This window comes from Folsomia candida, unplaced genomic scaffold, assembly GCF_002217175.1.
Source record: "Folsomia candida strain VU population unplaced genomic scaffold, ASM221717v1 Fcan01_Sc008, whole genome shotgun sequence".
NCBI lineage: Eukaryota > Metazoa > Arthropoda > Collembola > Entomobryomorpha > Isotomidae > Folsomia > Folsomia candida.
Genome location: NW_019091200.1, coordinates 5,226,728 through 5,250,848, shown reverse-complemented (window position 1 = coordinate 5,250,848; position 24,121 = coordinate 5,226,728). Strand labels below are relative to the sequence as shown.

Sequence of the window (24,121 nt, the reverse complement as noted above, 5' to 3'; positions counted from 1 at the left end):
TGCTTTTATTAAAATTTTCCAGAAGTCGAAAATGCTCTCAAACTGCTTGACGATGTCCAAAAACGAATGAGCGGGGGTCGCCTAGAGTCCACCGACCCACGACAGCTCACACAGGTCAATAATGACCTCAACACGTTACTATCCGTCCTGAGCGACCCCATGTTTCAACGACTATGCAAAATTCAAGTAAGAATACATAAAATCTATTAAAAAAATCAATAAAATTATTTCGTTAATTACGAAATTTCATTCTTCTTAAATCATTTTACAGGATTCCGTAAACGAATTGGGCTCCCATTTGATAAAACATCCATCCATAACTCCCAACGATTTCGAAGTGTCCACCGAAGGGAAGCTTATCCTTAAAATTTCTCCTCCAGTGGACAAATTTAGACCAACTTTTGACAAGACACCAATTGAGCTCAATTTAAAAAAGAAGCCGATTCCGACTGCCAAGGCGGCCTCAAGTCCACCAATTTCGTCCACAGTTTCGTCCAAATCGGTAATTTCTTTTAGACAAATCTAGAAAGTTTTAAATGCATAATTCTGATTTCTTTGTAGGTCGAAGAAGACGAAATTCTTACTGCGATCGCACCATCACCACCATTGCCAAGATATATAGAAGATTATGACCGCGTCATTGCCGAGGTCGCGGGAGGGAGACAAGTTCATAGGATAAAGGTATATAGCACTTAAATTTAAAAAGTAGCAGGAATTTTAAAAATAAAATCTTGAATTGATTTTTGATTCCAGTTAAATAAACCGGAAGGAACTTCCCTAGGATTTAGCGTCGTTGGCCTAAAGTCACAAGAAAAGGGAGAATTGGGGATTTTTGTGCAGGAAATTCAGCCCACGGGACTCGTTGCAAAGTAAGTGACTAAAATCTTTAAATTTTTAAGTTATGAGAAAGTTTGATAGTATTTAGTGTTTTAATTTAAGGAAAATTTGCTGCATACATTTTATAAAATTGGAAAGGTGTAGAGGATATTTTTTAATGGACCAAAAAACATATTGCTTAAATAGTTTTTGCACAAAATTATACGCAAATGAGGAACATTTTGGCATAAAATTGAGTGAAAAACACGACGATACTTTTATTTTAAAATATTTTATGCAGATACAAACATCTAAAAAGAAAAAAAGAATCAGCAATTGGAACCTTTATATTTTCCCGTAACTCTTATTCATTTATCTGACTTCGTGATGATCTGATTCGCATAAATTCTCTGTCTCCACTTGAAAATTGCAAGCTTTGTGTTTTGTTTTCGATGATTCCACTCGACACATTCCATTGTTTTTCTGAGTTCTCAACTTTCCACGTTTTTGACATGGCATCCTCAAGTACCCAGAATTTCAAGTGTGAAGATTACACACAGGACAAGTAGTTGTCCGACAAAGAGACCGTCAAAGGACGAGCTCATATTACTCTTCTTCCACCCAGACTAGGAGAAAGCTTGACACGCCAGTGTTTCTAGGAAATTGTGAAATGCACGAAATGTGAGAAATTATATTTTAACCAGGGAGATCATTTACACGAGAAAAAATTAGGATCATCATGAGCTTATTAGGAACAAATTATTGCCCAGCTTCCAATCTGATTTTCTAAATTGGACATTTCACGTGCTGAATAATAAATTGTTTTTCGTATAAAGTGTCAAGCATCAAATTTAATTAGCACAATTAACTTGATCTTGTTTCTTTTAACTGATCGTCCAAATGAGAACACGACCTATAGGTTTTTTAATTACATTTATCTATCAATTTGCAGTTTCGACGTTTAAATCCCTCAAAATTATTTTGTTTCACAAATCATTTTTTTAGATAAATTTCTCCTTAAACATCTACGTGAAATCAAATAGGAGAAATTTAAATAATCGAAAAAATTTAGTTTCTCAAATTTTCCTCCGAATCCAGTTTACCTGGGAAAATAATGTGAGAAAAATTTCATGACACTCTCCCAATTTTTCTGCACCCTGCAGAACAGTACACCGTGTATCGTAGATACATGAAAGTTGCATGGTTTGCTCATTTATTTCGCCACTTTATTGTTATCCAGGCTGGCTTTCTTTTATTCCCTGGCTACAACCCACTCAGTGAGTGAGTGACTCTGTAATAATGGCAGGAGCACTTTCACCCATTCATCTTGCACGTCCATAATTCATCCCGAGAAGGACTCTTGTTTGGACCTCATAAAATAAAAGTGGAGTAGAACGCCGTGATGAAAAATAAATACGCTACAAAACGGCGGAGAAAGTTTAGCTCGCTCACGACTACTTTATCCCCGTCACGATTAACTAACTAACTGATCTATATTCACTCCTTATTCATTTTTAAGGGGAAAAGTTAAGGAAAAAGATTACTCGGGTGGATGTATCTCAGATTAGAATTGCTGATTTATTACGGATCAAAAAACTCGTTAAGCCAGATTTTCTTCTTTCATCCTGCATAATTTTGGGCATAATAAAATTTAGATGTTGTGTAACATCGATAAGAAAAATGGGAGGCGTTTAGTCGGTGGAAAAAGGCACGCTTAGAAAGTTGGGGATGCAATTTTCTGGTATATTTGATGCTACATGTGTGGTGATAAATACGAAAATTTGGTAGTAGAAATATTACAAATTTGAAAATAGTACAAAATTTGTACAAAAAAGTTGGTTATTTGGTACAAAAACTAAATAATTATTAAAGTTGAAAATCATTATTACCGCGATGGTGCAAAAAGATTACATAATTTTGTAGATTTTTACGAATAGTTTCCAAAATTTCTAAGAGTGTACATTTTGAGTATTGTATGACGTTTCGAGTCCAGTTTTCCACATCGGAAATTAAACGAGACTCCTTTTGATCTCTTTTTGTCCATGGTTTGTACAATATATATTTTTTGATGTGGTTTATTGAGGTCAACTTTCTGTCTGAGGGGGAAATGGTGAGACTGGCGGATTTGATGTTGACCACATGACCATATGAGACCAGACTAATCTAGGGCCCCCTTTAATTGAAGAGGTGACCCAAATTCCGTGTGTATGATTTTGTGACAACGGACGTGTGTGACTCAGCAGGAAATGACACCACAAAGAGTGACAAGGGAAATGGTGGACGAATATGTTAAAATTTTGGACTGGATAAAGTTGTATATTGTAAAAAAAGAGGGCTGTTAATTTTCGAACTTGGACGAAAAATTTTGAATGCGGAAATGCGTGAAAGAAATCTATTTAATTTTATTTACATACAAATTGACCGATTTAATTCACATTCGACTTTTAAGGTGGACAAACTCTCTTTCTTGTCATGCAAAATTAACATTTTAAAAATCTGATCCCTCCAAATTATGTAAATATTACCGAAATTATGTAAAACGTATCAAATTAGGGCTCCAATAGAGAACACGGATTTTGCATAGGATTTTCAATTACGTCTACACATTCCACGACATCACACAATTCAGCATTATATTTAGGTACACACTTCAATTCAGCAGTAAATTAATACACACACAATTTCTCTTTGAATGACATAATTCGATTAGAAACGTCAACATCGTAAATTCCACGTTGGTGTTTGTTTTCTGAATTGAAACGTATGTAATTAGTCTCTTAATGACTTTCCTTTACAGCCACCCTCATTAAACACACTGTCGTCAAAATGGCTTAATCGACATTAAACAATTGCCTCACTTCAGAACATTCATTAATTCTGAATACATAAGTTCATTGAATAGAATTCGGCTGAATTATGGCATGAATAGAGCCTTGTATGTCTAAAAAATTGTCCATTAACTCCCACATTAAGTCCAATTTACTTGAATGAAAAGGGTGGCAAAATTTAAGCGGCTACAATTTCTCGTAAAAAATTATAATTTCGCACACAAAATCTAAATTCTCTAAAACATTGTGTGGATTTAGGTTTAAAAATTTCTATTAAAAGACCTTCATCATTTCCATTAAAATTTCCTAAAATAGTGGTAAACCCACATCAAACATGACTTCCATCCATTTCCTCATTGCATTTACGCCCACGTCATACCTCTCTCTGATTTAAATGGAAACATTATAAAATTCCCGGAAATAAATGTTTCCCTCCCGCAAACAATTGGTGACTGCAGTCTCGTCTCGATTTCATTCATGTTTATATTTACTTATTTACCGCACCAGCCACCGGCATTTGTTCAGCCAGCCAATGCTCACTTTCACTCTCATTACGACACGGTGCACCACCACCACCAGGAATAAAAACAAACAGACTTTAGTTGACACGAAACCTTAATTTGTATACGATACCAAAAACCAGGCTGGAATTGGGAAACAAAGAAAAAGTCCGGCAGCTTTTGCCTGCATTTGTGGAAAGTTGTGACTTTCTCTCGCCCCAAATGCAGCGCATGGCTGCTGCAAGGAGAAACTTGCTCGAATTCTGGATCAATTTTTGAGACGAGTACAAAGTGCGGTGTGAGGGACGAACATGAAATGTTTGCGGATTTATTACTTCAATATTTTTTAAAATGTGGGGAATCTTCAACATTTCTGAATGATTAGATTTAGGCATGGTTTTAAAAAAAATGAGGATAAATCGTATCAAATTTATGCTATAAATGTGCGGTTATCTCTCAATTTTTACGTGCTAATTGATATTTTTTATGATCAATTTTGAATTCATGAATATTTTGTTTATTTTCTGTTTAGAAGAAATTATTGAGAACCGAGAAAACATGACGTATGATCTTATGCTTTTTCAAACATAAATAATCACAAATTTTCATAAATGGCGTCCAACCGATTCTAAAATTATTTTTCCTTCACAATTTTAATTTAATGGCTAAATTTCAATTTTTTTCAAAAAATGCCTCAAAATTTTCTCCCACCACCACATTTTTTCCTCACCCCCACCGTTTATCTATATCCTCACCCACATCTCTCATATACCCATATCCATCCACCCAGAGCCTTACGATAGGCTAAAGTCTGGTCTGTCCTGTGTTCTGCTCTGTTCTTACGTCCCGTTTTCGGTTCTCTCGGTCGTACGTATCCTACTTTTCTGTCTGCTGCTACGTGTTTCTATTTCCCAACTGAACATTGAGTACGAATCTTGCCGAATTCTACTGCTGCATCCTCCAATCACCATAATACCTTTCTCTCAATACTTGATCCTTTCTTAGTTAGTTGGTAGGCTGTCACCTTGCCACTCGACACACGGGCGAGCTCCTATCTCAAAAACCAACCACACACACACCGACCGAGTAGTTTTTCTGCTCTGCTACTTATTTTTACTTACCTGTCCCCCGTGTGGCATGGGACACATTACAACCCAACCACGGAGAAAGGTGCCACCACCTAAAATGGGTTAAAATCCCGGAATAAGTAATTTAGTGAAAGTGGGGGTAAGAAAAAAATTGGACGAAAATAATATCTTTAAATTGTATTTACCCCTTAGTTAATCCGAATTAAATAGGTTGTTAAAAATACTCTCTGTGATAAGACGGAGGAAAACTCGGGGGACAAATATTTAGAGAAAGTATGCAACTTTTTGAAACAAAGAGAAAACTTTCTCCAAAGTGAAAGTGATATTGGAATCCTTATTTGAGTTTGTCGTTGGTAACGTATTTTTATTTATTTACGTGTCTCGAGCTTGGTTTTTTGAGGAATTGTGTCAAAGTTTCTGTATCGGGAGGGAATAAAAGAAGAACTGAAATTGGGACAGAAATTTATCTATCTCAATTTTCCCGAATAATTCTTTTTTCATAAAAATCTAAATCGAAAGATATTCTGGAAAAGATTGTTATTACGTAAGTCTATAAGAACCGATCTGATCTTTATTATTATTAGAGTCGCAATTTATTCCGACTTTTATCCTCAAGTCTCGCTAACTGTATATAAAAAAAGTGGAGAAAGAACTCCTCGTAATAATAATAATCATAAAAATAATTCACAAAATGAAGAAAATTCGAAAACAACCCGACCCCGAGAAACAAAGTACAAACAAAAATGGAAAAGTGTGCAACTTTCTTTGCCAAATTATACAACACAAAACGGGACAAAATTCAACGTGTTAAAAAAATCCTATTAATGGATCGAGTGACTTTCTTAATTAATCTTAAATAACAATCCACACCTCCACAAAAACACCGGGTAGGAGAGGAAAAAACAAGATACCGATTAGGGAATTGAATTTATTGCACAATTCCAATTTTCCAAGTTTATCGGGTAAATAATTCACCCACCACTGAACCACCACCACCACCGGAAATAGGTTGTTGTTGAGGAGAGGAGGAAAAAAGGGGAGAAAACGAGGGAATCAATTACACTAAACTAACTAACTACCCATCGACCTAGACATATACATCTTGTTGCAGCTAACCATTGTGATATCTTCTCATTCATGAAGGTGAGTCTGTCTCTCTTTCTCTCTTTCTCTTTTCTCTCTCGAGAGAAGAAAAGCCATCGATGCGAATAAATTTAATTTCCTGTGCACTACTCCCACGAACAACAAGAAATGGAGTTTCGCTTTATTATTATCATGGAAATTTCGAGATGACTATTTCTTCTTCCAGAGTTTCATTATTATTTTGTATAGTTGGAGGTGTGTGATCTGGAGCATTATATTATTCGGCGGCATAATCTCATTTCCGCTTTTGGAGAGTGAAACAGTGTGTTTTTATGTGGGTTGTATTTTTTATGTGGGCTTTGGGGTGTGTTCATTTTAAGTGGGAGAAAATTTTCGAAGAGGAAATAGATAAATTGGAATGTTGCATTTTTTGGGGGTTGGTTTGGTTAGAATTTAATTGATTGAGATGGATTTTTCGAATGCTAAAGTTTAATTCCGGATGCGTAAAGCTGGGTGAAATTAATATAAATAAATGTATTGCAGATAGATCTCGGTGCCATTGTTGATTGTGTGTGCTAGCTTTGATCTTATTTTAAATGTACATAGTACAAATAGTAGACTGACTTGAAGAAATAAATCTCACTATTATTATATTGCATCGACGACCATATTTTATATGACTAATGATTATGCAGCATAGGTATACACTTATATTACACTTTGCAATTCAGATTGTGAATCAATATGAGGTATGATTTCATTATTGAACTAAATTACTTCACTTAAAAAGTCAGTCGTTTGTTTAAAAAAATTCTTATACTTAATTTTCATCCCCATTTTTCTAAAATCTGAGGGTCAAAAGGAAATATTCCGAATTTTTGAAATTTAATTTCTCAATTTCATTCGTTTCCTCGATATTTATCAATTTCTTTAAACTCATGACTCTACTTTCCAGCTTTCCAATTCCGAAATTTCTATAAACTTATTTATATCCACACCTACCCACACGCTAGATGTCTTTCAATGCAAAGGCGTACCTCATTTTCTCATCATCTTCTCCCCCGCAAAAAAAGTAGATTAAAAAACGTCAGTTTAATTTTTTCCTCATAAAACGAACCATGCGTTACTCCCCAACGTGTTGATCTCGTATCTCTGGAGCTTATCCAATTTGTGAAGAAACGCTATTTTAACCTTCGCCTGTTGTTTACGACGCATAAAAAGCTAATTCGACGTGCCCATTAAACTTGTACATCATCCTACGTCCTTACGACGATATCTGCCCAGCCATGCATGCATGCACTTGGCTCTGTCATGCTAAAAAAATAAATCCTTCCTCGTTCCTCTTTCTCTCTCATCGATACGATTTACAAGAGCTAACGACAACTCTGATCCGCTTTTCTTCCTCTTCTTCTTGGAAAGAATGGAGGGACGATAAATGATAAATTGATTTCGACTTTGCACCATTTATTCCCTTGTTCATCATCCAATAATAATATTGCGGAGTGATGTTTCGTAAAAGGGAACACGCTTTTTCTTCTTCTCTGGGATCATAAAGTGGGCGAAAAAAGAAGAGGAGAAAATAGGGTGTTGGAGATTCGTCAGGTTTCTCGGTTTGGTGAAAGAGTTTTTGAATAGTTTGTCAAAATTTGAGAAATTTATTGTTATCAAAATGGTTCAGCTTACAAATTGGTCGTCATTCAATTTTTTAGGCATTTTTTATTGATACAAAATTGACTCAAAATGAGCAAACTAATGACGCAAATTTCGCAAACTTTTGCAATTTGGAATAGCAATGGTTATTATTTGAATTGTTGTTTTTTGCATGTTGCAAATTTGAATTTTCTCTGAAAAAATAGCTCTATGCAAATTTTCACGTATTTCACTTTCATTTCATCGAAGCAATGAAACATAAGAATTTTGAAGCACTGGTTAAGTCTCAGATTTCCGTTAGCTCAACTTACTTTTCTTTCACGGTGTCTCTCTTCTCGTATTCGTATTGTATTTTGCTTAGCGAGAGTTTTTCTATTCTTTTTCATCTCCATTTTATTGAATAACGAAGAAAGAGGTGGAACTCTAGGCTTTCGTTTACTCTGTCTCTCCAGGCAGGTAAAGGTGAAAGCAAGGGTTAGTGGGCACTAAAGAATTCAAGAATGGGTTTCTCTCTCTCTCTTTCTTTCTTAACATGAATGTAAGACGAAACTCGTGGGAACTGTCCATTTGGTTTAGGTCAAATGTCAAATGTGAACTTGGCCCAAAGTAAACCACACTCTTAAAAATGGGGAAAGCAAACTTGTGATTCATATCAGTATTCGATTTTATTTATTAATTATTATTCTCCAACAATTGGTGAAAAAGTGAGGAAATTACGAGGGAAAATCAGGTCAAAAATCGATGATAGATAAATTTAATATACGCTCACACTCCGTGATTTTGGCTAGATTTTCACAGATTGAGAGTGCCCCTTTATTTTGTAAAAGTTCCACACTTTATTAGCAATATTGCCACTTGAAATTGTTTGTAGATCAACTGTAACGTCATTTCAGTAAATTAAGAAATTTGTAAAATTATCTCATTTTGTGCAGATGTGTGAAGAATAGTTGGTAGTTTTCAGACCCCTCATTACTCTGTATCAATAATACTTTGCCTAATTTCTAAGAGTACCACTACTCCAGGCCGATGTATGCATTCCATTCTATTGTGGATTTACTCTTACTTATACAACAGACGGGAGGCCAATTTCTATTCCTGGACACACCATGCACGATTATATGTACATAGTTCTTTCTCATCCTTTTTTCATGTCACCACTTTCTCCAACACGAAGATCTCCTCTGCCTGACCAATTTTGTAGGGAAAGTTTGTCTCAGAAATTTCAAAATAAGAAAATACCGTCTAATCTTATCTTTAAATGGGTACTTTCACCCTGTTTTCCTTTTCCCTTTCAAATACAGGAAAGTAAACGTACTTCAAGTCTCCCATTCCAACATCAAACAAACAAATAGGAGAGCATTCCTGAGTTTACGATGTTTTGCACAAAAATCAAAACAACTTTTCAGAAAGCTTTTACGTATCTTAGCTTATTTTTCGGCAAGAAAATCCGCCTCCTGTCCGTCCGCAGATGGTGTTACAAAAGAAAGTAAAATTGTATTTATTAAATTACAATCAATATTTCACTCTGACTCGAAAGTTTTAACGTATTAATATTTTTTGAGCTATATAAAACACGAAGATTTTAAAACTTTGAGAGAAAAAGTTGTAAGGAGAAGAAGGGTGAAATGTGCTTAGAATTAAGAAAAAGCAAAATTCTCCCTTGGAATAAAAATTGGACATGAATATGCATTAAGGTTCACTTTATTAGCACTAAATACTACTTTATTCCACTTGCTTTGAATTTTCTCCTTCCTGCGTAAAGTGAGAAGTAAATTGAGAGAAACTAACGGGAAAAAAGTAGGGTGTCCAAATTATGAGGAAAATTATGACATTAATCACATCAAAATGCGACTTTTTTTTATTTAATCCATATAAAACCACGAAATAAATGGTCACACTTGTACAAATCTGGTGAAGTCACGTGGGTATTTGATTTCTCGGTGGTAAAGTTATTACCACTTGGTGTCAAAAATTATACTCATCGGTAAAAACGTGCTACCAAAATGGTAAAACCTTAATATCGAGATATTATCTACTAGACATTATTACTTATCAATACCACTTTGGTAGAGTCAAACTTATATGAATACCGCTTGGTATTAATTTAATACTGACTTTCTAAGAGTCCACCTATTTTGTAATTGACACAAAAGAACTCCCCTCTAAATCATCGAAATCATGTTTCCAAACTTAAAATAAGTGAAAATCACACTTAAAACCCTGCCCCTTAAAAAATTTTCCTTGTAGAAAATCTTCCCACCGAGAAACGTTGTGAACTTATGCTCCAACATTTTCTCCACAGGATCCAAGGAGATCCAATGTAAACTTTTTGCAGGCAAAAGGCACCCAGCCAGCGAGACCAAGGTGGTGCGCATCCTTTATGTATATCGACTTCTTAACTCGGTTCGTGACTTGATTACATTTGATGAACTTTTAGTTCCTGACTTGGTGAAAGTGCTAAAAAGAGGAGAGAAAATAAGGCCATGTTTGATTTAGTTTTAGTCATTCGACTGTAATTTATTTCAACACGGTTGCACGAGCCACATGGTTTGTTCAAGTTTCGACATGTTTTATATGTTTGTTACGGTTTGGTGGAGTGGACTGGGTTGGGTTGAGTAGAGTTTGATTTTGATTGGTGTGGGTGTGCAGCGATATGTTGGGATGGATGGATTGGTGGTGAAAATGGAGAAGAGAAAGCTGGCTGACTGAGAGAGGGTATGAATTAATGATGCTTTCTCCGTAATTTGATGACCAGAGTGTATCAAAGTGGAATTTCGTACGGTTCTCAGGGTAAAGAAATTAACGAGGCGAGAAGAGGAATTGAAATCATTTCAAAATTTCAAAGAGAAAGTGTCAGTAATGATATAATCGTGGGAGAATATATATTTGTTTCGTGTCTTGTTTTATTGATTTTGTTCAGTTCGTTTTGATCCAGTTTCAAGGGAAGTGAAGATCTAAAGATGTTTAATTTAGTGGTGAAAGTGATAAGTTGCATAAGTTTTTAATGGTTAACAAATATTTACGTAATTCTTTTAAAGTAATCTTTCAATATCGTGTCAATTCTACAAAAGAATCCTCATATTTTGGACAATTGACATATTTTGACAAATATTTTCAATTTAACATTGTCACAATTTTGATCAATTTAAATATATTTACCATAAGATTTATTTCCCAACATTCACAAAAAAATCGAGTTGTACTTTCCCCATGTAAAAATAACGAGTGAAAGCCCAACTTTCGACACACACCAGAAATATCTCTCTCTGCTTCCTATTTCGAGATAAATGGCTCCCTGACAAACAGTAGGATTGAAGTGATATCCATCCCATGTATCGTTCCTACATATCCATCCATCCTGCACGCTCCAGTTCGTCCCCCACTTTCTCCATGCTATGTATGCAGGGTCGATTCCATTATTTGCATGCGGACCACCACCGTTTATGTACGTACGTCCATGTCGATATAAACCTGCACACGTACACATGTACCTTTGGTGCAAAAAATGTGCACACTCTTATAAATAAACTTTTTTGCAAGTTCTTTTAAAATGGAGCTAGTTTTCTACGAGTATATATTTGCAACAATTTTGATTCAGCATCACTTGCAAGATTGAAAATGGATAATGCTGTAAGAACAACAGTTGATCAAAATATTTTGAACTTAATGTATAATTTGTATTATACATAATTCAGAATGAAAGCGCTATGACTTAACGATCTAGTCGTATAATTAAATAACTTAAACACGATTTAATTCAAATTTGACTTTAAGTCTGTTCAATCTCATTTTTTTGAAAATTTTATAAACATGCAAATATTTTTGCAACTGTATATAATTTCATTCACAAATCTGTTATATTTTCATATAAATACTGTCATCAGATCAGTATTGACCTGACACCACTACAAGAAAATCATATAAATATACTCATATTTTTAAGAGTGTATCCCCCAGAAAAATGAAAATCGAAGCCGACTTGGTCTATTATATTGCCTCGCCTGGTCTGGTCTCTGGTCTGGAACTTAGCTCGTCACGGCTATTAAATGCACGTAAGGCGGAGAAGTGGAACGATACACCGCAGCTATTTTATTTTATGACATGGCACGAATGGAATGACGGGATGTTGATGAATGTTTATGGACCGTGGTTACATACATATTACACACAGCGAGGAACGTGCAGAAATTGATTCTCTGCCGGATACCAGGTTCTGTGCCGAATAACGGCCTTCACAAGGTGTACACGTATAAAAGATCGCACCGAAATGATCAATACATAATAGCGACACTTTCTGTCGGCGTATTTGATGGGTTATAAAGATAGAGAAGTGCCATTACATAGTGAAAATTACTAAAGTTAAGGAACCCTTAATTTTTACATAGTAGAAAAAATATAAAAATAGGTCCAAAAATAATTGCAAATTGAAAAAATGAAGCAAAATACTAAATTATTTTCGAATTTAACCAATAATCGATACCTAATAATACAAAATTCGATACGAAAGACATAAAGAAATAACAAATCACTCTGAAAATTTAACATTTAGCTTAACTATTATTTTTGGATATTATTATTTTACACGTAAAATCTCCCCGTTTAATTAATTCGTCCACTTTCACCACAATTGACCCTCAATTTTCCACCATGCCACGAAAACAGGGCAATTAACGGGATACTTTCTATGCTAAATTTTGTCCATTTCCCTGCCTCATAAATAAACGAGGGTGTCCTTTTCATGCATCATTGTTATCCAAAACTCTGTCCCTTATCTGATCCTGGCTGAGAGCTAGTTAAGTGGGTCGGGATAGACCAAGCTCATTATTATTTTCTTATCTTTTCTCCAACAACCCGACTTGACAACTTGTTTAACTTAATGTATTAATAAATGAGGAGGGAAGGAGAGATAATACCGGGAGAAAGTTGAGACGATGGGTTTACCGTATATTTAAGAAGTTAAGCATTTATGACACAATGTGCCGTGTCGCATTATGGGACGAAATACCCGTCCTTTTTCCAACCTAAGTAAGTAACCAAGCTATATTCTAAGTGTAGAAAACTAGTGGAAATATAGTGCTTTCTCTATATAGAGAGCTTTCTCAATATAGAGCTGAGTGAAGTTAATGAAATTATAGAATGCATGAAATTGAGCTTAGTTTTCTAGAAATTTTGTCTGAGCTGCATATTATACTCTGATGGAAATGGTTTATTTACAGTTTTGGCAAGATTTAAAAAAAACAATGAAATTTTTAAAATTTTAATAACTAGAGTTAAATGTTAGAGAATTTGATACCGAAATATTCTTACGAATGCACGACTATACAGAACCCGACCAGCAATCTATTTTTAAATGAATTACTAAATTTGAAATATAATTATATTCGGCGTTAAACAATGTCAAAATTTGAAAATTTTTAAAACTTCTATAAAATGTACAAAAAAGTTCTCTTAATTTGAAAGTAAACTTAACATTACCAAACTAGTTTTCTTAACTTTTACTTAAATCAAGCCGCCCAAGTTTAAAGAATGCCGACACTATACCCCCATTTTTGCCACACTTAATCCCCTTAAAAAACCTGTCTTTTACGAAACCCTGGTCTTACCTCGTATATAAGTAAGTGCCCCACCGAATAACGAAGTAAGTAAGTATGCCAATATATTTTTATACGAAAAAAAAGATAAGAAGCTTTTTTTCTCCTCCTGCCCAATTGTCCCTCCGGGTGGGGCCTCCCTCCTCTAGCTACTTATGTACCTTGCTTTCTCTCGTAACATAATCCTTTATTCAATACCCATCCATCCACCTTGGTTACAAATTGGAAGCGAAAACTGTTTTTTTTTCTCAACCCCGTCGTCGTTAAAAATAATAATAAAAAATAGAATATGACATCTCTAATCCGATCCGACTGGCTCTTACTTTCCACTTTCTCCTAATGAGAAATAAAGTCACATAAGAATTTTCCAACTTTATAAATAATTTCTTAGAAAACATGTCGAGAAAAATGGTTATTCTAGAAATTGTTTTCAAACTTTGAATCTTTGATGCATGGGAACAATTTCTCTGGCTGGTTTCTCGTTAAATTACGATAATTTCAAAGAGTTCTTCTCGGTTGGGAAGAAGGGATTAATCATTTCTTGCTCGCTACTACCCGGGTAGTAGGCTGAAAGTCGGGGGTTTGTTTGGGCATTTCGTAACAGATAGGACTCTAGATTCGGGATGAAATGAAAAGTCATAGTGGTGCCATTACGACTAATGAGAGAAAATATCCTTGGGCTAAATTTGCTTGATGGCTTTGTAGACGAAAAACATGATTTCTTTTGAAATATGGAAAGCCATTTTTTGGAGTTGGTTTCATAGTTAGTTGAGTAAAGTAGAATTTGGTAAGGTTGTTAAATCTCTAATTAAACCAAGCCAGGACTGGAATTATGGTACTCCTTTAGATATTTTTTAGTTGACTAAATTAGAATTTGAGGCATCTAGTAACCTTCTCTTACCAGAAATAAACACCACCCGGGTAGCATAATACCCGCAGAAATGTTGGAAAGGCATTTTTTGGAGTTACTTTGATATTCAGTTGATTAAAGCAGAATTGTTAAAATCTAGTTAAATCAGGACTGGAATTATAATACCCGATTAAATATTTTTTATTTGACCAAATTAGAATTTGAGTCATCTACCAACGTTCCCGTTCCCGAAATAAACATCACCCGGGTAGCATATAATCTAATACCCGCAGATAGTGCTATTCTGCCATCCCTTTAATAAAACCGCACTTTCACCGTTACACTTTGCAAAGTCCACTTCCCGTATTAATTATTCATCTCGTTTCCAAAAAGGACCCACCGCGTCAAAATCTGATCCTCCCGACGAAATTAAACCGAAAGTAAAACAGAAACAGAGATTATAAACGCAAACTTTCTCCTCGGACATAATAATTATATCAAAACCGACCTAAAGTTTATCTTTGGGGGTGCACTCTACATAATTTGGTGTCAAATTTCGTACCGAATTCTGGGTAACAATTAATTACCAAGGTATACACTCTTAGAAAACCGGTATTAAATCATAACCGACAATTATTATTATATTACATATGATTATCAATATGTATGTATATAATTCTACCGGTACTGGTAATAACGGGCATTACCTGAGGAAGATGAGAAGGAAACTCATTGAATTTTGAAAAGCCAATTGAACCAAGAATGAGAAAAAAGTTGCGAGCTGGCCGGAATCGAACCGGCAACCTTTCGTTCTGATCACTACCGGGTTACACTTTCCCCACAAAGCCCTGTGAATGGCTGATGCTTAATTCTCACACTTGGCTGATGCGCAAAAAATACGCATCAGCCAAGTGTGAGAATTAAGCATCAGCCATTCACAGGGCTTTGTGGGGAAAGTGTAACCCGGTAGTGATCAGAACGAAAGGTTGCCGGTTCGATTCCGGCCAGCTCGCAACTTTTTTCTCATTCTTGGTTCAATTGGCTTTTCAAAATTCAATGAGTTTCCTTCTCATCTTCCTCACTTAATTCACTCATTACCGCAATTTTCAAATCAATATAACGGGCATTACCGTTTAGTAATGTTGTAGAAATATCAAATTTACCAGTCAGAAAGAGACTACTACCAATCCGGTATGAAGTTATTACCTAATCAATACCAGTATATTTCCAGATTTTTAATAGAGTAAAAATAGTTGAGCATACGAAACCGAAATTTATTACCAGATTGAAAGATTCGATTCCATTGAATTTTTCGTCTCAAATCGTTTCCAACTACAATCCGGTAACAATTTTGTTACCACATTAATCAGTGAGGACACCTTTCTTCTTCCCCTTCACCAAGTCGAGTCATTCATCCATCCTTAAATTTCTGAGGGAGAGAAAGATAGCGGAAAGTTATAGTTGGTCGATGTCGACAAACTCAAGCAGTGTGACACACCGACGAGGAAATCCATTTCCGTTTCACCGCAAGAAGGACAACTACTTGTCATTGCATAATTACCACGAGGCGAGAGCGAAACCACTGCAGTGGGTCGATACTAAAATGATAAATAGGGAATAAAATAAACTTTTCGCGATTACTGGAAAGGACGCCCTCGAGACGAGACGGGGGGAAATATTTATTTCGCTACGGGAAAATTACTTATATAAGAGATTCATTTCAGGAACAGAGAGTGTTTCGTTGTTTAACCTTTTGAGTGGCGTAAAGTGGTTTCCAAACGGGAAACAAAAAAATGCGCTAAAGGGTGTCGTTCGTGTCATTTCGTGATAAGGGATTTGGTCAGAAAAAACAGTTTTGCCCAAATCGTGTCGAAATATTGAATGGAGATTTAATAAAATGGAGAGGTTTTTCCTAGACAAGTAAAATAATTTTTTATGATTTTTGCTTACAATGGAGGTCTCCCAACGTATGTAAACAGATTTTGGCCAAACTAAAGTCAATCGATAACAATTTTAATAAGGAAATTTGCAAAAAACAAGATCTGACAATGAGCAGGTTTGGCATATTGAGATATTTGCATCTAACGAGGAGAAAAGTGGACAAATTTTACACTTTCAAAATTTACTGGGCGTTTTCTCCTCTTCGAATGCATCCAAATTTGGCAGAGATATCTGCATCCGGGTGCAAATTCTGCCAAATCTGCTCATTGGCAAATCGTGTCGTTTGAAAATTTCATACTAATCAAATTTCTGACCGATTGACACTAATTTCGTAAAAATCAAGATTATACGCTGTGAGACCCCCACTATTATAGATATGTAACCAAAAGTCACATCAAAGTGGATTAAATCCTGCCTTGAAAAGGTCTATTTTTTCGAAACACTGTCGTCACCCCCTGACATTTACCCATGTCGGGGTCACGTCTCTCAAAAACATTGACGGAGAAAGTGGTGAAAGTAAAGTGTGATTTGTTGTCTCAGTGTGGGTCCATCCGTTCCATTATTTATCGCTGAAACCCAGCAAATCGAATTGCCTCGCATTCATCTCTCACTTTTCCTGTCACTCTCCCTCCTCTCGTCCAAAACACAATAAGTACGACACGACGACGACGACGAGCCGTAATCCAATCCAATAAAAGAAGTATGAATTTCCATCCTCCTCTTCGTCTCACATTCCAACTTTTCACATCCCCCGAGCAGCCAAACTCAATGTCCAATTTTAATTTGATTTTGAACAATACGAGGCAAAATGAAAAGTCAAACTTTCCACGGACTTTCACTTTTATGTCGACATGAATATTTCACACGGTTCCGTCCAACGAACGGAGGGAGCCCCTTTACTTATTTGGAAGAATAGCCAACTTATGTGGACGTTATAATTATGCAAATATTTAACCATTTCATTCATTGTCTACACATGCTGGAAATTCGAACTAATTAAAACCTGAAAAAGTATGACGCGCAAATTAATTGCATTGTTTTGTCGTCCGTTTTATCCGAGTGACAACTTCTTTACGTTAATTGACACATTTTCATTATTACATTTTCACCCTATCGTCAATTACGGGTGAATAAACACACAGCAGGAGGGAGACGGTATAATTACTTGTCGGGGAATAATTGGATTGCGACGGTAGTTTAATGGGCACATTTCCATATTATTTTGGGTTTCAGGTTCCATTATGAAAATATTACGGATTTTTTTATCTTCCCTTAAAAATTATCTGTTTTTTTATGTATCAAACAAACATTTTTTACTTACCGGAGAGAAAAAAAAAACCGCTTCAAAGCGAGGCTTAAACAAGCCACATTACCGAAATAAAAAAAAAACAAAGAAAGAGAAAGTAAATGACAGCGCGAGGCAGAGGAGGAGAAAGTCCCAGGAGAAATCAGTACAATGTTTCTGAGTGTATCATTCATGACGAAATACTTTCTCTTTTTAGTCAAACCTTTAAACGTAAAGCGTAAAATTAATGATTTTTCTTTGATGTGTAATCTCACAAAATTTTACGTTTAGAAAAAAAATTCATTTATCACGCGGAAATTTTTAAATTTTTGTAAATAATTGAACTCAAGTTTGCTATATGGGATGAATGCACGTTGTACCAGTTACATAACCAAACTCGTAAAAGTAACGGGGATCCCATTACGTAGCAAGGTTATTTTTCCCAGCTTGAGCGTAATGATGATGATAAAAGCTCTCTCCCTCCCCGTTTTATGGGGTTTAACTTTCTCCTATTACTAAACTGGTGCAGTTGGGGGGCTGTGCAAAAAATGTGTGATAGGCTTGAGGAATAAGTGTGTCCTATCCTTCCCATGTTAAATTTAACATGGGCATATAGGACACAATTCTCTGAAAATCGACCACGTGCTTTATATACGTCCCCTCGCTAACCGAGATAAGACGAAATCGAGGAGCTGCCCGTCGTACTATTTGAGATTAAAAAGATAACACGGTATTTTTAGTGGAGACATTTTCTTTTTTTAATTTAATCGTTTCTCTTTTTGTATCCACGTACTTAAAGGGGAAGGATTTTGATTACCTAGTTTTTTTTTGTCTGGGGAAAAGAGAAAGCAATCGATTAGTTTGAATAGTTTTTCCAATTCTGAAATAATGAAGGAACAAAATTGTAAGGAAAAAAACCTGCTAACGATTTGGGATTAAAATACAAAAAGAGTAGCAAAAATTGTACACGAAATTCAAATTTATTACCGCGTTGTAATACATTTGACATTCTTAGCGTCAGGATTATAAATATAAATTTCGTGAACGATTATTATTACCGAAAAATCATTACCAGCTCGGTAAAGCCGTGCAATATCTTACAATTACTATTTTGCGACCACATTATTTACAGGGCACGAATAGAATCGTCTGTTGATGAGGCTTTGGTCGGATTTTTGGTACAATTCTGGAAATGACATTGGTAAATTGAAGTGATTCCTCGTGAAAATGTTTGCAGTTTGCCTCATAGTTTTCCGTATTGTTTTTGAAAGTTGTGTAATAAAAGTGGGCATGGAGTTAGGAGTGACAATGATAAATCAGTAACGATCCGTTCTTCTCGACCTATTCTCGACCCAACAACACATTTCGTAACATCGTGCCAGAGAGAAACCCAGCCAGGTAAGGATTAAGGATTCGGTGGCAATTTATTTTTGTCTGGTTGCGAAATATGGTTGCTTTCGTGGTAACTTTGTCTACTTTACTTGGTGGATAATAGAGATTCATGTGTCATGAAATAATTTCATCTGCAGGTGGGAAATCCTGAATTCTTTTAAACCAAGGGACAAACATGGAAAAATCTGCAATTTTAGTGTAATTTACTCATCATAAAAATTCTTAGTTTCTCAAAAAAATGGATGTAAACTTTTCCAATTTGCAAAAAAAGTGAAAAACCTTTCTCTAATTTCTCCCCATGCCGTCATTAGTATTATTGCACTCAAAATTTAAGCTCTTTTTTTTACAGAAGCCTCCCAATTTTCGAAAAACACTCCAATTCTGTAATAAAATTTCTTAAAAAGCACCACCTTTTAATGGGGTTTCCCTTATTTTCTCTACGTATTTCCTTCCATACGGTAATTCTCGTTCACCTCCCTCTCCTCTTAAGTCTATCGTATTTATTACTCTTTCCTTGTACAATAAACATGAGTAATGTTCATCTCCTCATTTCTCACCGTTCTTTCTTACCAGAGATATGTTTCAGTTTAGTGCTCTCTGTACACAAAAAAAACGCTGTCTTCTTCCTCCACCGACCGTCGCAACATGCCATCACTCACTCACTTTCTCTCTTCTCAAACACTTTCACAATTTTAAACGACCCAAAATGAAATAAAGTAGGGCAACGGAAAAGAGGAAAAGGGGGAAAAAGTGTAGAAAGCGCTGCCCAGCCAGCGTAATAAAATGTCGAGGAAAAAGAGGACTAACTGTCCCATGTCGAGAGTGAAAGTGAGGGATGGCAAATGCCAAAGTGGACTTAACAAGTAACAAGTTTGTCGTTGAGCTGTTGTCGTTGTTGGTTCGTAGCACACAGCTCAGGTCCCTCAAGGGACACACTTGTTTTGGGTATGGGAATGGGCACGCTAAATAATTTGGGGACAGTTTGTTACCGGGGGTTGGTAAAGGATCTGGTAATAAAGTGTTACCGGTATGTGTGTTAATTTAAAAACGAAGATCTTAAGTGTGGAGTGTAACAATTTGGAAAACGCTTACTGTCTGTTTGGTGATATGCTATGGTGATATTTGGTGACTGATTAAAATTTTGTTACCGGTTGGCGTCAGATTTGAATTTTGTAATTGAATGGTAACAAATTATTACTAGATCGACTTGGTCAATCTCCGGGAAGAAAGAGTTTTTGTCCATTATTTAGAGTGTACACAATTTATGAGCCTGTACACAGTCTAGTCAAACTTACCGAAAGGTACCCACTTTTGTGACACTTTCTCCCATCCTGTCTCCGTAGACAGTTTTTTTCTAGTTTTTTTATTTAGAAATATTCGGTTGGAACTTGGTTGGTGCATTGTATGATTCGTTATCAAATATTTTTCTTAGTGAGGCAAATACCTAACAACGAAAAAATTACTAAGTATGCATTTGACCCACCCCAAAAAAGTGACCATCTGCGATATCTCAGTCATTTTTCAACCGATTTTGATGAAATTTTGCACCGATTATTGTTACATAATATAGAAACGGGATCTGATCCGACTAAGCGATTACGTCATTTTGACCGGAATTATGGGCAAATATGTAGCCTTAGAAACACATTTGTAATTATTGCTAGTTACTAGCAAACTTTATCAAAAGTTTGATACCCACGAATTGTAGGGCAGTTTATCCCGAAAATTTTAAGTATAAATATATCAAAATCCGTTAAGAATTGGCTTAGTTATTCCAATTTGAAGTTCAGAAATTCCTGCTCGTGCTACGAATCATTGCCATTGACAACGACGCAAGACTAATAAATTGAAAACAAATTACATTCAAAACTGTAAACAGCATAACTAATTGTTTCTTTAACATGCTTGGTAAACTGCGTGAAATTGTTGTTGGTTTTGCACCTCCAGATCAGGTCTTTTGGTGTTTAGTAATCTAGGCCGGACATTTTGACCAAAATGATATAAATCGGTTAAGAAATAACGGATTTATTCAATTTTAAACACCCAGAATTTAATAAAATTATTCCGGATCAAACTACTGAAAAGGGGTAGTGCAATGCAGTCATCCAATGGACAATCTAATTCCCCAATTAAAAGTTATAAATAAACAAGGTCCCTAAAAAGGGGAAATCTTAGTGAGGGAGTGCAATCACAACTAATAAATAAAATTAGATTGGAGAATTTTTGCATCACCGCTCTCGGTACCATTTTTACTGGAAGAATTAATCGTTTAAATAGAACACTTGCTCCCTCAAAAGGTTCGATGATTTTGCATAGAGTAGCCAAATTAATATATGAAGTTGAAATTTGTATATTTTTTTAAACAAATACGTAGCTCAGAATTATTTAGCCATTATATCTTACATATCTACCTCAGTTAATTTAACCCACTTCTCGTTCACTACACAGTAAAAATGTATTCCTTCCTCAATTTATTCAATAAAACTAAGAATTCATGCGTATGCAAAGAAAAATTTATACTGCATCCAGTAAAAATGGTACCGAGAGCGGTGATGCAAAAATTCTCCAATCTAATTTTATTTATTAGTTGTGATTGCACTCCCTCACTAAGATTTCCCCTTTTTAGGGACCTTGTTTATTGCTGTTATGGAGTAAGATATTGTATGAAATCGGAAAAGTGTGACTTTTGGGATGTGAATGTGAAGGGTTGCATTAAAGAATATTTTTTTTCTGTAAAGGTTCGTATTTAGTTCTTATCATAGAAAATGTGAAATTGAAATATATATTAAAAGAGATAAAAAATACAATTGCGCTGATTGGCATACTAATTTTGGTAGTATCTGAAACCATTCATCGCAAATGTGAAATGCTTCAAAAAACATCATAGTCAACTTTACAAAACGATACGTGTCAATTTTGTCTACAATTCTTCTTTGAAACACTATTTATGTTCATGTGTATTTATGGAGCGAAGTTAATTCTTGGCTAGAATTAACAATACATGTGTTTCAATACAATTAACTTATTTGGGAGGCAACTTTTCTGTAACAGAAATTCTATTAATTGGCTTAATTTGTCAATGCATGACGCCGGATGAAATTTATAGAAAAGTTTCTAATCCTGATTGAACTTTAGATTAATTTACCTTTATTATTTTTCATTTCCTGGTTTGCAATCTTTACTTTTGTAAAATCCATAAAGCTGTATAATTAGCTTACTCACGATAACGTCATAATTAGCATGTCAACTAATTTAGCAAACTTGCCATGCAAAAAAATCTGCGTCATGAGGGGATTGGCAAATTATGCTTTCGGACTCAGACCTATGAAAACAGTGCCGTTATCTTGTTTTAAGTAATTTGGTATCCACGAATTATTTGCAATTTCTAAAGCATTTAATAGAAAGGGTGAGTTTACGAAATAATCTTGCGAACTAAAATCCTTTATTTTCATAGCATTTTCATAGGTGATTAACGGTATCAAATATTCGATAGGATTCAGATTCAGTCACTTAATTTGCTATACATAAAGTACGAACTTTTCCTGATTTGTTGAGATATTTCAAGAAATACTTTTCGGAAAGATTGGCAGCAAAGTTACTAGTTGGGCTACATTTGATTCGAGTGGGCTTGAATTCTTAGCATATTTCGTGGATTTGAGAGAGGTTTTCCACATTTTCACAAAAATTCTTGAATTTCGGGTTGTCTCAAACTTTACCCAATCCATATTTCTACTAAATGGAGAAAGTAGTAGTCAACCTCCTTCTCTTTATTCGTACCAATATCCGTTTCCCTTTTAAACACGCGATCCACCCATTTCTAGCCCACTTTCTCCGGTCAACTTTCACTTTAGCGGTGAATTTCTCTTAAATATACACCACCATCGGGATATGCGTACTTCCCACTAACAAAGTGATTCTGGTCAGAGTTAAATAACCAAGTAGAACTATAATTAAGAAGCAGGGTTCCACATGAGAACCTTATTTTCAAGAAATTTTATAATTTTGTGCACAAAATCAAAATAAGGTTTATAGCGTAAATTGAAATTTCTGAAATTTCCTTTGTATGTTTTGCCTTGAATTCAAGTATGGAATTTCTTGGCTTAATAAAGTACCAAAATTTTAACTACGATGTCAGGAAACCCTGAAATTGTGCAAATCCTTTAAAAACTTGCTAAACAACCACAATCTAATCTCCATAATATCAAAACTCCTTTAGAACTCATAATCTTGTTCCAATTTCTTCCCTTCATCATCATTTACAAAAAATTAGACGAACAGAGGTCGAGTTTATTGTTGCAATAATAATCAAACCAAATCCTCCTCTTTTCTGCGGTTGTATAATTATCTACCACAAATTGCAATAAAATTTGCTATTTCTACGCCGTTTACAAAATGCAGCAATAAATGTGTATTAAAATGTATAGTTGTAGGTTAGATTTATTCTTACAACAAGATTAAATAAATAAGTAAAATCTGCATTTCTCATTATTTTCTACTTTTAATCACATGCTGTGCAATTCTTGACCTCAAAATCAATCTGCAATTAATTTGATACATTTCGTGCGTGCCTTGAATTCCTTTCTTGAAATCCATATTATTACATTTCCTACATTTCTAGCACACTAAAATTCAACCCTTCCCCAAAGAAATAAATATTTACAATCCTGGAAACAACGGCACTCCCATATTTTTTTTAGATTGGGTTTTTCTTTCTCCTTGTTTCCTTTAATACATTCCCCTCTCTGAATTTAAATCAAATCCTAACAAGATATGTAAGTATGTACGTGTCCAGAAAATAAATACAATTTTGACACCCAGTTCATCATCATCCCATCTAATTTTTCCCGTTTATTACACAAGTTGAAGACAGAAAGAGGGGAAAAAAACTTTCTCTTTCTGTCTTTGTTTCATGAACTGAATAGGACTCGGGTTCCTTCCGTTACTTTCTTCACCCTCATTTCCGCCCCAAATTGAGTAGTGACGGGGAATGGAATGGGAGCACTTTCTCTCTGTCAGGGAGATACACTCTTAATAATTCGGGGGTAAACGTTAGGGCATGTTAGGATTTTAAGGTGAGATGATATAGGAGGAATTTTA

At 35.2% G+C, this 24,121-nt stretch overlaps 1 protein-coding gene across 3 annotated transcripts in view; it reads left to right on the top strand.

Moving 5' to 3' along the window:
* The window catches only part of LOC110853674 (multiple PDZ domain protein), a 92,718-nt gene that overhangs the window by 1,553 nt on the left and 67,044 nt on the right, over window positions 1-24,121 (top strand). For all 3 annotated transcript variants that reach the window (XM_035854513.1, XM_035854514.1, XM_035854515.1), the window contains exons 2-5: window positions 23-186; window positions 272-502; window positions 562-681; window positions 754-869. In XM_035854513.1, the coding sequence (XP_035710406.1) occupies window positions 23-186; window positions 272-502; window positions 562-681; window positions 754-869 (631 nt within the window). The remainder of the gene's footprint in view (window positions 1-22; window positions 187-271; window positions 503-561; window positions 682-753; window positions 870-24,121) is intronic.